Raw genomic sequence first — 16,847 nt, forward strand, 5'->3', positions numbered from 1 at the left:
AATGGGCTTGCTCACAGCCGACGTATGAGGATTTTCATCTTTCGACGAATAAAACTTCTTGTTATCCGACGGATAGTCCTCATCATTCGTCGAGTCTACATCTGTCAGCAAACCATCTACCAAATTAGGTTCTAGTTTCTCTTTGCTCTTTTTCCAGGCTTCATCACAAAAAGACTCAATTCCTTGAACTTTGGTGATTTGAGCATGGACATCCCTAGATGTTTTCCATGCTTTAATCACCTCTTGTTCACGCTCGAGCTGCTTCTTTAAAATCTCTTCCTTTTTCAAGGACTCAGTTAATTCCTCCTTGGCAATCTTACACTCAATTCTTAGTTTCTCAAAATCAACAAACCGAGACTCAAGCACATTATTCCTCTCAGTTAAAAATAAGTTGTTTTCTTTGATTTTAGCATTTTCTTTAGTAAGAGACTTAAGTGTAACACGCAAATGATATAATTCTGTAGACATGTCATTTATGGCATCATTACACTCAGCTTTAGATAAATGTGCAAGGTTTGTAGTAATTACCTGATTGCTTTAGGAACTTATCTCTGTTTCATCAGACTTGGCCATTAGGGCTAGATTGACATAGCTGACATCTTCATCTTCATCCAAACCATCTGCTGCCCAGTCATTCTCTTGTGTAATAAAAGCCTTTTCCTTTTGTTAGAGTAGATCAAAGTATTTTTGCTTATAATCCACAGACTCAAACCTTTTCTTACTGGAATCTGACTTTCTACACTCATTTGCAAAATGCCCTGCCAAGCCACATTTGAAACATTTGAATTTTGACTTATCCACCATGTTTCTATTTGGCTTGGCTGCTCCAAAGTTCTTCTTAAACTTGAGCTTGGCAAATCTCCTGGAAAGAAATGCTAGGTGCTCATCAATGTCCTCCATGTCATGTTGGCTCAATGAATCTTTACTTTCTACTGCAAGCCCCTTGCCCTTTTCTCACAGACCTTAGAAGTTGACTCAACAGCTTCCATCTACACTTCCTTCCCCTTTTCCAAATCAGCAACTAGTGTAATGGATCCTCCTTTCTTCTTTCCTCTCTCCATCCTTTCATCCTGCTCCATCTCAAGCTCATAGGTCTTCAGGATGCCATACAGTCTCTCCAAAGTAAACTCTTTATAATCTTGTGAGTTTCTTAATGAGACTGTCATTGGTTTCCATTCCTTTGGAAGAGATCCAAGGAATTTCAGATTAGAGTCTTTAGTCTGATAGCTCTTCCATACAACTTAAGAGCATTTAGTAGTTTTTGAAATCTACTAAAAATGTCAGTGAGTGACTCACTTTCCTCATTGTGAAAATGCTCATATTACTAAATCAAGAGCTGCATCTAGCATTCAATCTAGCATTATTCGGCCAGCTATCACAGCTAATACCTTTGAGATCAAGCCTAGCATAATTCAATGGGTACAGACTTCAGTCTAGTTTGGGGGTTCTCCAACGGAAGATCCCAATACACACATTAGGGATTTCATAGAGATCTGCGACACCTTCAGGTTCAATGGTGTTTTCGAAGATGCTGTGAAGCTGAGACTATTCCCATTCTCTCTGAGGGACAAGGCTAAGAGCTGGTTACACTCTCTAACAGCTGGTTCAATTACTACTTGGGAAGATCTTGCTCAGAAGTTTCTTACTAAATTTTTCCCTATGGCGAAGACTCAAAGAGGGAATTCTTCAAAGAGTACCTACAATAAATATGTTAGTGAAAATAATTCTCCATTACTCCTTCCATGTTTGCCTTGTCCTGAACTTGTCCTTATTTTCCCTATCTTAGGTGAGGACAAGCCCAACTATCCAAATTAATCCAAAAGTATGCATCTCCCTAGGCTAGGACGCGTCCTCGCCCTGTGGAATGCACACATTCTCCCTTTAGTCTGATAGACTCTTCCATACAACTTAAGAGCATTTAGTAGTTTTTGAAATCTACTAAAAATGTCAGTGAGTGACTCACTTTCCTCATTGTGAAAATGTTCATATTGCTAAATCAAGAGCTGCATCTTATTTTCTCTAACTTGCTCGGTGCCATCACAGATTATCTGTATAGTGTCCCAGACTTCCTTGGCAGTTTTGTAGTTGATAATGTTGTCAAACATATCTGCATCAACTCCATTGAACAGAATGTTCATGGCCTTTTTATCCTTCCTGAATTGTTCAATGTCAGGATCAGACCATTCGTGCCTTGGCTTGGGAACTGATGGCTCGATTCCTGTTGCAGCTCTCATTGGAACATGAGGGCCTCTTTCTATGCAGTCCACATAGGCCTCATCTTGAGAAAGCATATGAAGATGCATCTTTACCTTCCAATGATGGTAATTATCTTTATCTAGAAAAGGAATCTTGACTCCAACGTCTTTCTTGTGCATCTTGCTTAATTGTTTTTAGCTTTAAACTCTTTGTAGATTAAGAGCTTGCTCTGATACCAATTGTTTGTCCCTTAAAAATATAGCAAGAATTACAGAAGGGGGGTTGAATGGAATTCTTGAACCTTTATCCCGAAATAAAAATGTTCAACTCGAATATAGATATAAGTGTTTTGATTAGCACAATGCGGAATAGAAACTTAATTGAATCAAAACATAAGTAATTAAAAACAAGAGTCTTTAAAAACTTTCTGACGGATTTAAACAATTCCACCAGAGATATATATTATATATCGAGAGGACTCTGTGTGCAAGAATGCTCACAGCTGCTTACAAATTTAACTACTGAGAATACAGGAAAATGCTAAGGATTCTGCTTACAAAGATTTCTCTATTTTTCTTTGTATCTCAGCTCACCCTGTTTATTTGCTACGTTCTTGGTTTATATATTACCAAGATTACAAAGTGAAAAAGACCGAATAAATATAAAAACTATCAGTCTTAAGCTTTGCTACTTTTCGTCCTCTATTACCCAGTCAATGGGCTTCCACAGTAGATTTGTATACATCTCGACGGCTGTGCTCAGTTTTCACTGTTCAACTGCTGTTTGAATTCTTTATATGATCATCCGTTGGACTTTATGAGTATCCGTTGGATATATGATCATCCGTCGACTTTCTGAACATCTGTTGACGGCTTCATTGATTATCCGTCGACTGCTATATTAAACATCCGTTGATAGTCATTTGATCATCCGTCAATGGCTTTGTTAATAATCCGTCGGTAGCTATTTTGGCACTTGACTTCATTTCACTTATGAAGAATTACAAGACATCATGTATATACAATTAATCAACCTATTCTGCATATCTAATTAAAGTCAACATGACTTATATGCTATTACAGAATCTATACAAAGATGTAAACAGAACTGTGCTACAGACTCATTATTACATAAGCTACTCACTCGATGGATAATAAGTTGACATCCGTCGGGACTATAATGAGTTATCCGTCAGGACTATAATTCTTATCCGTCAAGTGCTACATTATTTCACAAAGTAAAATCTACTTAGATGTTTTGTTTATGAAATCATTAAGTACACAACATATGCACAACAAAACTCTCAAAAGTTGAATATTCTGTGTCCAAGATACTGGAAGGTCAAGAAAAACAAACTCAAATCCTTCAATAGTTGGTGGCTGCTCAAACTTCAAATCCTGCTCTACTTGATGCTAACAAAAAGGGGGAGAAGGATATGCACATTCAATTTAGTAAAGTGATAGTGCCAGCTATTACTATCTAAAAGCCACCAACCTTGGAAATCATTGATCTTATAAATCTTGCAGCAACTGAGCTCAAGATAAAAGACCAAAGAAAATAGATTGATGATAGGATTGCACACGTATTTGGTTCAACTGCTAATCAAGAAAATTTGTGAGGCTTTTTCACAAAGTTGAAGCCAATTACTTTGGAAGAGATGAAGCTAGGAAATTATGGAATATGGCAATCTTCTATGAAAAAGCAACAACAGTCTATTATGGTTTTAAAGCCTAAAAATTATTCCTCCAAATTCTCAAGAAAAAACCCAATGGACCAAGCCTATTCACCTTCTAGACCTGATGAAATGAAGCTGTTGGGAAGATCAATTAAAAGCTTCAAGACTACCAATGACTCCATATTAAAGAAAAGGATGGAAAGAATCTATAGACATGGGAAATTGATCTGTGTGATGAGTGGTCACCCTCAGTTTGGAGAAACCAAAAAAGAAGAGAAGCTGAGGTTAAAATCTAAGAAAAAGCAGACTGTCAAAGAAGCTCACTAAGAAAATGAGAAGCCTGTTACCACAACTGATAGTGAGAAAAAACTGAATGAAGAAGAACCCAAGCTAGTGTGGGCTAAAGGGAACAGAGTAAAGGCCAAGTAGTGCTACAGAAAAAGGAAATTGAGCTAATTTAATCTACCACTTCAAGTCAACCAACTGTGCCAACTATAGATCTAGTTGAATTCAAGGTTCATCCAGGTGTCAACTTTCATGGTGAGCCAATTATATCTAAGAATGAACCCATAGATTGGGACAAGTTACGTATGCCTAATCTCAATCTTCCACTACCAGTCAAAAAGAAGACTCCAAGAAGTAAACACAAAGGAATCAAGACTAATCCACCTCAATTCAAAGTCATCTCCAAGCCTAAGCCTACAATCAACAAGGAGGATCAACTCTTTATAAGGGACATAAAAGACTTCTCAGAAATTAATCTCTATCTGGATGAGCTAGAAGAAATAAGAGGAATTGATGCTTCACACAAGCTACCAGAAAGATTGGTGTTTAGATACAAATATGTCAAGGAGATTACATGGCCTCTATATAGAATTCTCAATGAAGGGTACAATATTCTAGTGAAGGTGTTCTCTGCAATGAAAAAAGATTTTGGATTCACTAAGGTGGCCAAATCAGAAGTACTCAGCAAGATCATCCAAATCAGACAAAGCTGGAGAGATCCAAATGCACTACCTAGAGTTTTGACTATCCCATACACTGGTGATAGAGTGCATTAAGACCCTACTGGATGATGGAGTTCATATATAAAAAGTTTGTCAGGAGATTTTTCAGACTTGAAGACCAGCTGTAAATATCAAGTATACACTCAAGGAAATGTAGGAGATGCTGAATATTAACAATGAAAATGAAGCTGAATTCTTTAGATAAGTTCAAAACTATATTGAGAAGAATAATAAGAGGTTGGGAAAAAAGACAAGAAATTCAAGAAAAAGAAAATAATCAGCTCAGTTTAGAGGAGCAGCTTGAAAATTACATGTAAATATTCCTTACTTTCTTGGTTAAATTTTCAATAATAGCATTTTGCAATTTATCTACTATTTACTGTAATATTTTTAATTGGGGTTTTTCTTTTATCATCAAGAACCTGAATTTATGCCTATAATTCTATTAGACATAAATTAGGGGAGATTTTAAGGAATATATTGTAGGCTTGATGATAACTTACAAAAACACTCTAAGTAGATAAGTAAAATAATTTTGTAGCTTTCAACGGATGATCATATTATTTATCCGTTGAAAGAGTAGCTGGGGGATTTGGGAGTTTTAGTTATTTCCAAAGTCATGTTGACTACTAGAAAGATATACAAAATAGGTGGGCTAATTATATATAAAAGATGTCTTGTAATTTTATATAAGTGAAAGAGTATCAACTCTATGGAAACTACTTCAACTGCTAATGTACAAAGCTTCAACGGATGATCCTATAAAGTTCAACGGATAATTCAGCATACTTTCAACGGATGAGATAGTCAAGTTTCAACGAATAAAAGTTAAAGCTTCAACGGATAATTTTTATGAAGCCTCAACGGATGATCAACCAAAATAGCAGTTGAAAGGGACTTGACATTGATTTGACATTGACTTGACAATCACATGGGTTGATTGTATACAAAAGGAATGTAGCAGCCTGATTGTAGGTGTTTGAGGAAAATGAAGCTTTTTCATTTCCATGCAAAACAGGGGCGTTCAAAGGTGATGTATCTAACTGGATTGCATTGGATAGAAAAATGAAGAAACATGTGATTGGGCCAAGCTGTTAGGTTTTATGTTTTGCCTTATTTCACATGTAACTTGGTGATATAGAAACTAAGAGTAGCAAGTGTTTAGAATTAAGAATTATAATTTGGATTTAGAACTAAAGATCAAGAAAATTGTATCCTTAGTCTCTCAAGTTCTAAGTTTGTAAACACTTGTAAGCAGCTGTGTGCTATGTGCATCACTTATATTAGTTCACACACACATACACACACACACATATATATATATATATATATATCTATGGTAGAAATATCAATCCGCGAGATAGTTTTTAAACGTCTGTTTATTTACTTTGTGTCCTTGAATACTATTATTCTTAATCCGCACTCAAGTATATTCAAGCATAATTATATTATTGTAAGAAGTTTTCAGAATTTTATAAAGTAACTAGAATACCATTAAGCCCCCATTCTGCAATTTTGTTGATAGATTGTTAGTGAATAACACATATCATTTTGTTCACCGATCTTATTGGGTTATCATTTCAATCACGTAGGTTGATTTAATTTTCAATTTTTCAGTTTTAAATTTTTAAAATATGTGTGAATATATATATTAAAATTATAAAAACTAAAAAATATGGCCAATAAAATCATATATAAAGTTTTGTTCATAGGTTTTATCATGTAAAAATACAAAAGCTAAACTTTTATTTTCTTTAAAAACTCTACTAGCACCATATTGGTCGTAAGTTAATTCTTTCTAAATAGTGATATATGAAAAATAAATTGGTAGGGTATATCGTCGTAGTTGTAAGTTATAACAGATTTTGTGTGACGACTCATGTAGAATATCATGTATCAATGTCAAGTATGAAAAATAATAATAAATCATTCACTGTTCAAATTATTAAATTTGATATATACATATATTACTTATTGAGTTGATCTTATAAAATTCTCAAACACACTTTGTTGATATAAGACATTACATGTAATAACCCAGTCCCACACCGAGAAGATATGAGACTTCTATTCAGTTTATAAGGTAAAGTACTATTACTATGTGCACCAAAAAATCATGATCTTCTGGGGCCTGTGGTGGGCTTGTTATAACCCAAGTTGGCTACACTCGGGACAATAAGCTTCGTCTTATTTCGGACTCCGAATCGAAACTTGACTCGGTTTTTGAAAAATGCTTGGGATTTGACTCGGGTTGTCACATATGTTGTCAGAGCTGACTCTCGAAAACTTGATGTTTCAAGTCGTCGGAATGGACAGAGATCCGGGGGACACGAAACCAGCCGATATTATCCCATAATGGCTAGAGAGCAACGATCCGAACCTATGGGCTGTTTGTTCTGGTCAGACGAGGACGTCAGGAGTTTAAGTATGGGAGTTTGTAACACCCCAGTCCCACATCGAGGAGATATGTGACTTCTTTTCTGTTTATAAGGTAAAGTACTATTACTATGTGCACTAACAAATCATGATCTTTTGGGGTCTGTGGTGGGCTTGTTGTAACCCAAGTTTGCTATAGTCGAGACAGTAATTTTCGGCTTATTTCAGACACGGAATCGGGACTTGACCTAATTTTCAAAAAATTCTCGGGATTTGACCAGGATTGTCCTATATGGTATCAATCCTCGATGTGGGACTGAGACGTTATATTACAAATATTTTCCTTATTCATAAAATGTTTTTGTCAAAATCATAATTTAAATTTACTAAACAGTGTTTTGAATCGGTTTACCTAGTTAAATGACGAATATTTTTCAATTAATGATTCAAATATTGATTTCAAAATAAGCTAAATTATTTCGAATATTTTTTTAAAAGAAGTATCAAATTATGGATTTTGATTCAAAATAAATTGAACTATTTCGAGAATTTTTTTGGATAATGGGTCAAATTATAATTTTGAATTCAACAGAAGTACGCCGAATTTTTATAATAGTGACTTAATTCATTATTTTTAAAAAAAATAATAAGAATATAAAAAATTTAAATTATATGAAAAATATTTGAAATATATTTTTAAACTATAAAAATTTATTAAAAAATAAGTTTATAATTTGTTAATATATTATGTTTGATCTGATATTTTATTTGTTAAAATTAACTCGAAAAATAATTCAAAAATTATGTTTAAAGTTATATAATACGGAGTAATCACTATTGAACAACCTTCGCATATTATATATGATTAAAAATACATGTGATAATTTAGTATAGTGGTATAAAGATGTTTTGGTGAATGAGTAAACTTAAGTTCGATCGCCTTTATCAACAACTTTTTGTTATATATAATAAACATACGGGTCCTCAAAAAAAATATATAAATAAAATCTGCAATTTCAGATGAATAATTTTCTCACAAATCTTATATGTTGTTTAGAATATATGAAAGTTAATCTGGCGAGAATGGGAATTTAACATGGGTCGGCTTAAATATGTAATCTATTATATATATAATAGAGCAACTAGGGGGTTTATTGACACAATTTATTCATTTAAAACTACTTAATTACCCCTCATAAATATGTACTAATAAATATCAAATTTAATAATATATATTAATTACATCTAACTCATTAATTACTAATAATTATATATTTATTACAACTCCATTATTGTATAATAATAACTTATACTTATACTTATAGTTACATATGTATTTTATAAATATAGACTACAATTTTAATATTTTATGTTTTTATATACCTAGTATTATCGCACTTAATGTTGTATGTCATATTTTAGTTATTCCATTTATCGTAGAAAAAACTTAAATTCGAACGAAAAAAATATCGTATTCTTATTTACAGTAGATACATATAACACTTGGATTATAAGTTCACAATACACATGTAGGTATGTTAAATTAATTAGCGTATAACTTATTTTCACACATTTAAAATTCAAATATATACATTACATACATACATACATACATACGTACATACGTACATACACACACATACACACATACGTACATACGTACATACAGACATATATATATATATACATACATAAATACATACATACATGCATACATGCATACATACATGCATGCATGGCATAAAAGATATAAGAAATTAAGGTAACTAACAAAAATAAACTCAATTTTTTCGTAACCGATAAACATGATCTTGTCAAATAATGAATTTCAATACTATACGGTAACAATTAAGAAATTTAACAAAATTTTGAACACTTTGAAGTACATCTTTTACAAAAATCATCTATTAGTCATCTGATACAAAATTCAAAAAAGTGTGTCTCACACCATACCATATTTTTCTATTATATGACTTGTACATATTAGTTTTGAAATTATGTGTGTCTCATTTGGGTTATAAAATATACATGCCTAAAGAATACATCCCTACAACAAAGACTATACACATATAAAATAACTTCTTGTAACAGAAAATATATTCCATTTCACAGGCATGTATACAAATTACATAATAGTTAATGTTAAATCATGTTTTCTTTTCAAATCATACTAGGAAGGCCATTAGTCTTTTTAACTGGGATGACTTGAATCTAAAAATGACCGCATTAAATTTAAATAGAAATCTTAAAATTTATCCTTTTATAGAATTATACTGGGAGGTATATATAATTTATTTCTCTAATAATTTTTTATTTCTAAAAGTATAATTTTTTCATATATCAATAAAAGTTTTCCCTTTTTTATATTTTTTAAAATCACGTTTTAGATATTATTAAATTTTATAGTATTTTACAACTTTCTAAGGTTACATTTAATATTGATTTCAATATTTTTGAAATTTAAAAAATTCAGGTGCATTGTATTTGGACTTCAAATTTCAACAAATATAAAAATATGAAGTGAAAATCTGCATAAAATCAAATCAACAAAGATATTTCAATATTCATAGATTATTATAATCTTTAAAAGTATCTTATAATCTGAATTGAATATGCCTCCTTGTATAGATATCTTTGAGATACAAAAATAAAAAGAATTTATTATTGAATAAAATACGGGTCAAATATTTTTAAAATTGAAATCCAAATTAAATATGCCCATCCATTTTATATCAATATATTTGACTTTAGCAATTGCATTACAATATTATAATCCACGGTTTTAGAAGGAGTTGGTAGCACTTAAAATTTTAGTAGACTGGGCTTTAAGTTCTCGATAATTTTGGGCCTTGTGACCACATTGATTTTCTAGTCTGGGTTTTACCATCTATCACGAGATCTTTATTAACATAAAAAATAAAGTGTGTTTCAAAAGCAAAAAAAAATAAAAAAATAATGTTGACCAGTACCCCGTTCTACCCAATTATTTATATTGGGTTTAAATACGAAAGTTAAAAAAATTGTAAATTAATAATAAAAAGTAATATTCTAAAATTCTCGATTAGACCCATATCCTTTACAAAGTATTACACTTAGTGATTTTTTAAATATTTGAATAGAATCCTCACATTATATGTTCGATTCGTTAAATTTTAAATTGGAAACTCTAGTTCGAATTTATTAAACATGCAGTTTAGTTCAAAATTTATATCCGTTAAACCTAATTTTTTTACAGTTGTTTCCAAATTTATTGTAACAATTGGTAGCTGAAATTAAGTGGAATAAATTTATCTTTTACTTAAATTTTAAGGCAAAATAATAGATTCTATTTATGTCCTCAAATACAATCAAAATGTCATTGAAATTGCACTTTTATATATTTTGAAAAATATGACAGTTAAATTAACGTAAATATTATCATTAACGACTTTACTTCCATAAGTGATTAAGAAAATTATTATTTATTAATTACTTTGTTTGAATAAATAATAATTAATACAATTTTTGAATTTTTAACATATATTAATATTACTTGGAGATCTTGAATTAGAAATTCTTGGTAAATCTGCAAATTTTTAAAATAACATATCATTTAGGTTTCAAATTTTAAAAAAACTTTATTTTTTAAATATTTATATCATGTATAAATTTTATAGCCATTTTCAAAGTTATTAATTGATAGTTAGAAGTTAGTTGGAATAAATTTAATTTTAACAAAAATTAACTGCAAAATATCGGAGTTTATTTATGTCACGAATATGATCAAATATCATTACATATCTTGAAAAATATGTCTGTTGAAATTACATAATTTCCATCATTACTATTTAACTTATATAAGTTATTTAAAAAATTATATTTACAATTATTGTTTATTAATTACCCTGCCGTACAAACAACAATTTGTAAACATTTATACATATGTATAAGATTGCTCCTAGATTTAAATTTTTTTTTTCAACCTTATTTACATATCATAATAATTTTTTTTCCAAACTACCCCAAATTATTTGATACAAAACATAAAAAACCTTACAAATATTTAATGTCAAACATACTGGTAAAAGATAAAGATGTGGGTTTAGGCCCAATACCATGAACCGCTAACGTCACCCTGAAAATTGTTTTTCGTGTGACCAAGTGTAGTAAAATAATTCGTCAGTTTCCAAAAAACTGCAAAAAGGATACGTCCAACACCCAATCCTAAGTACACATCTTATAAATACCAAAAAATATTCATTCCTACAGCCTCCAATATATTGCCGCATCTTTAGTTCAGTGTTCTTTTAACAGCAGCATATGTTCAGTTGATATCTAGGGTTTTTGTCTGAAACAATGTTGAATCTCCCTGACTCTCTTTATCCCGATGCGATATAAGGTGACAACAGTGTTATGTCGAATGGTGGTGCACCTGCTAACAACAATGGTCCCAGTGATGGTACTAGCAAAGCTATTGATTGGCCTTCTGCTAGTGTAGAGGACTTGGTTGTGTTGCTTGGAGAACCTCAGCATCGCGAAAAGGCCATTTCATCTCTTACTCAGATTAAGGTCCATCATTTTTATTCATTTAAGAAGATTTTTGTTTGTTTATGTACATTTTTGTTTGTTTGTGTATGCTGAAATAAATTTATCTGTAATTGCAAATTCATAAATGATGTTTTTAATACTTGATTAGATGCATTTTTTGTGTTTGAGCTTGTTTAACGTGGCTGGTTAGAAATGATTTTTGATTAGTCATGATTAGAGTTATCTTGTGTATTTATGTTTCTTGATTAGAAGTAATTGACAATAGATTGAGTTTTTAAAGGGTTTGATTATGCATTCATATGTTGAAATACAAGTTAAGTTGTGGCCTTGTCATGATTTTATGATATGTATGCTTGTCATTTCATTTTCATAAAGTCTGGTTTAATCGATCAGGGGGTTATGTACACCAGATGTACAGAAGGTTGTTCATGTTAATCATTGGTTTGATTTCATTCTTTATGTGGTTCATACACAAACATAGATCGATATTTATTTATAATCAGTCTTGATTTATGAGAGTATCTCTTCAATCGGAATGTGCAAATATAAATCTTTGTATGCACGAAATGTCACTTCTATGTGGATTCTTTCGATATCTTGTAGTTTTACATTTTATTCATAACAACAAGTATGTGCAGAGAAATGATGATCTTGACTCGCCTGAATGACTGTATGGTATCATTTAAGTTTGTTTGTTAGAAGTTTAAGGTGCAGACTGGACTGCTAAGTCAAATTATTTACACTCTATGAGTCTATGTTCTAATGTCTATGGTTGAACATGTTATTTATCAATATAGAAACACGGAAGAAATCAAGATATTGCCCTCCACGTTTGGCACTCAATCAGTACAGTTTTCTTACTCCTATCGGTATGCACAATGACTTGGGTCTACCAAATGCTTTGCATTAATCAAATTATATGTATTTGTTTTAATAGCTTGCTTAAGTTTATATCATGTCGTGAATTCTTTTTAATAACGTCTAATTTTGGTTAACATTAACAATAAAAGTTCCGTGTTTTAATTTGAATTTCTTCCTCGGATCTTAATACTGAAGTGGACTAATAAACCGAAATGGCACTATCTAGGTTATATTGTTATATTCGATCTTCTCAAATCCGGAGTCCCCCACTTATATAGTATCTAACCAATATTTCGTGAATGATCCTTATTCTTTCTTATCTTTTGAAATGATTATACTTGTTTGCGAATCCCCTAATCGTTGTGTCGGATACTGTGACATGCACATCCCCTCATCGGATAGGGGATTCTTCCTGAATCCTAATTTTGATTCTTTCCCCACAATTGTTAGTCAAAATTTCTGTTAACCGCCACCTTTCTAAAATTAAGTATCAGTTATTGTTATTGATTACACAAGTATTATGCAAGTGTTCATTTTATCATAAATTAAAAGATTTTACTTGTATTTTTGTGTTTTAGATCAATAAATTATGCATTTGATAAATTTGGTTTTTTTAACAAGATTGAATATCCTTAACATAAAATCTAGAGAAAATCTATATTTATATATGTCGTGTCCCCCGCACCCGAATTCCCATATTATTATATTTATTTATTAGATTTTTGTGTCCACGCATCCCAGCACTTCTGTACCCGTTTCCTTGCTTGTTAGTTTTCCTTGCTTGTTAGTTGTTGAAGAAATATTTCATTAAACTAATGAGAAGATTTGCGGATATCTCAAATATTTTGGATATTTGAAATTTTGAAACCCAAAAATCTGGAAAATAAGCAAAGGAAGCTATGCAACTTTTATGTCACACGTCTTAGAGAATTCCTACCCTTAAGATCAAGTTGCATCACATCTCAATCAGAACTTGATACAATTTATGAAATCTGCACATGATAGTCATTGGAATCATTGAAATGATTTATTACTTTGTTTGACAAGCTCAGCCTTGTTGTTTGTATTGGCTATTCCATCTATTCACAATGAGAATGTTGTGTTTTACAGTTGGTGATTAATGGAAATATCTTCTTTATTGCAGGAAGTATTATCTATATACAAGTCGTTAACACCTGAGAAACTTACTATGAAAGATTCAAGTAAAGTTTGTGATATACTTGTTTTGTTTGAGGTCATTTCTGCTCCTTGAATTTCCTTTTTTAGTGGTATTAACTTTGTAATGTATTTGCTTTATATGTTCGATTTCCTAATTTTCGAACTTTTTCCATAAGTATGTAAAAGAGCTTTTCCATAAATGCCTTTAGATTATGTATGCAACTCTAATATCAATGTGTATTTTCTATTGAATGCAGTGCTTGACCACTCACCCTCAAACGAAGATGCAGTTCCTTAATGGTATTTGTCTTCTTCAAACATAGTTGAATGTATCCACAGTTATAGCTTCTTCTCACCAAATGATATAAGCTAATTTCATTCGATACCTTTTGCTGATTTCTTGAAGACTACACATGTTATTGTCGAACTTGATGTGTTTTGATATATAAATGCATTCACTTTATATTTTAAGCTGGTACGATATGTTTATGTGAACACCAAAGAAACAGGACACTGAGGTGAAATCAAGGATTCAGTTGAAGATACAAGTTTGTTACATATATTATGGGATGAGGATTTTGCAAAACTTATTCAAATATTGTTATTAACTGATTTTAATAGGATGATTAAGGAGCTAGATAAGGTTAATCGTAGACGGACTTGTATTAACTTACTCCTGTCCTTGCAGTTAAGATACATTGTTACTTGTACCCTTTCTGGGAGACTGAAGAAAGGAGAAAGCCATTCGAGTACCTAAGGCTAATGAGCTTGGGGGTTATTGGTGGTCTTCTGAAGGTGGTACAATTCCACTCTAAATCAATACATGATACCTTCATTTTTTTTATACTTTTAGCCTTTTGAATTATTAAAACAGCTAAGCACCCTTTCAAGTTTCATCTCTGAATTGAATGCAATGTTGAGATGAATTAGCTTAATCAGAACCATAGTTCAATAAAATGTCCATTATTTCTTTCCAGATTGCATATCAATTTGCTTTAATATCACCCGAATCTTCTCTACTATGCAGGTAGGCGACCCTTCGACAAAGGTTGCTGTTCACTATTTGCTTGAATCAGGACTCTTCCCTTTATGTCTAAAATCCATAGAATATGGAAATGAACTTTCACAATCAGTAAGTGTCCATTAAAATTTGAACTTAACATTCTTTTGCTTCCAAGCATTTTTTACTGCAATATATCACCTTACATGTAAGACAGTACAGAGTATGCAATCTGATTACTAAAAAATTCAAATTAATCTCCTTTTCTACTGTTTCTGCTAGGTGTTTATTGAAAAAGGGATTTTTAGTTAATACTCCTTGTTTCGTATTAATACATATCAAGTCGACTTGATGAACGGCTAATATTTTGGTGTTGATGAAAATTAATACCCAGCCATATATAAATCATATGGTTTATATTGCATGGCATAGACTTGATCGTCCTAGTAAGAACCTGAGCAAATAATTCTGAAACAGTTCCGGTACACAATCAAAATATAAATAGATCGATACTCATAGTTAATTGGGTCTTCAAACTCACTATAAACACTTGTATATGGCTATACAGACTGCATCTTGGATAGTGTCAAGAATAATGATGCAAGAGCAGGGACTACAGTATTGCTGTGAGCCTGCAAACCGGTTGTGTGCAATCATGAAGGTTTTTAATGACGTAATTGAAAAGATGCAGGATGAACCGTCTTCTACAGTTTTGAAGAATATTATTGAATGTTATGTCATACTGTCCGATGATCCAAGGTTAGCCAGCAACCTTTCTAAGCATATCTGCCAAGCTGTTGTGTGTTTCTATTGTTATTGTCTTATTGATTTAGAACTTGTATAAAAAATGTCTCTGAGCAAGCACCGGATAGCTTGAGAGTGGTTTTATGTTCCTTGGGGCGGTCGGGTTGCTGTACTTAACAAATATAATTTGATGTGATTCGAATGCAGCAGGGGTTGTCTCCTCCTGAGAAGCTTCATTCCGTCAATACTGACAACTGCCCATATATTGAAGCCCTTCGTGTAAGTCCATCCAGATGTTCTCTTATATACATGTAAAAATGTGGACTCTATTGTGGCACAAAACAACAAATTTCACTACCAAAATCCAAGTTTATAAAAAAGTAACTATATTACGCATAAATACTGCAGGCACACAGTATTTGCAATTGTGTATACCTCAGCAACTTCTATGGGCATCTCTAGTTGCACAACAAAACCCATATCAATACATCTAGATACACGACTCCTCGTTTTGAATATTACATAATTTTCTACATGAGTTTTTGTCCCGAGGACAGAGTCACAAGTACACACACTGATATATCTTAAATGTTCTTATCTAATATCTAATTTTATATATGTATTATGCAGGCACGCCCTGTAACCTTAAAAAATTTACAATATTTGTTTCAAAAGCTATCGATGGGATGCGGGCCAAATGCACAAGCGATTGGTGATATTGCAGGTTCCTCACATCTTGATCGCTAATATAGCTCATATTTCCTATATTTCCTAGCTCTTTCCTTTCGTTATACAAAGGAAATTAAAAATTCCCACATAGATCTCACAAACCTTTTATTGTTAGCTATCATGTTAACAATATCTTTTGTAGAACAATTATATCTCCAAGTTGCAAAATAATACATGATAAACAATCATAAAATGCCCGTATCCAGATTCATGTTGTTAGCTGGTGATATTTTGGTGTTAAGTTTTCTCCTTTTACGCATTTTTTTATTTTCTTTAGTCATTTGCTTGAATTACAGGCATGAACTCATTGAGTGTCACTGTTGATCAACGCTCTCACTGAACTCTGATGATTGAGATCATGAAAAAATATTATTATGTTCAAAGATTAAAAAAAATAGATATAGTACATAAAATATTATTACCATTAATAAATTTCTTTATGATTTATAAACAATATATTGAGATTTTTTAAACTAAAACCATCTACTGAGGACTTGAGGTGTCAAGAAACAAAAATTCGTTTATTTTCATCAAGCTTTCGGTCTCAAGCATGTGAAATAACAGTTACATTTGA

At 31.8% G+C, this 16,847-nt stretch overlaps 1 protein-coding gene across 1 annotated transcript; it reads left to right on the plus strand.

Annotated features, from left to right (window-relative positions):
* Nucleotides 1–11,646: 11,646 nt before the first annotated feature.
* Nucleotides 11,647–16,291, plus strand: LOC141685685 (cell differentiation protein rcd1-like). The gene is made up of 8 exons (XM_074490776.1): nucleotides 11,647–11,802; nucleotides 13,787–13,876; nucleotides 14,058–14,100; nucleotides 14,489–14,598; nucleotides 14,828–14,932; nucleotides 15,369–15,599; nucleotides 15,752–15,823; nucleotides 16,175–16,291. The coding sequence occupies exons 1-8, from the start codon at nucleotides 11,647–11,649 to the stop codon at nucleotides 16,289–16,291; spliced, it is 924 nt and encodes a 307-aa protein (XP_074346877.1).
* Nucleotides 16,292–16,847: the final 556 nt, after the last annotated feature.

This window comes from Apium graveolens, chromosome 2 (assembly GCF_009905375.1).
Source record: "Apium graveolens cultivar Ventura chromosome 2, ASM990537v1, whole genome shotgun sequence".
Lineage (NCBI taxonomy): Eukaryota > Viridiplantae > Streptophyta > Magnoliopsida > Apiales > Apiaceae > Apium > Apium graveolens.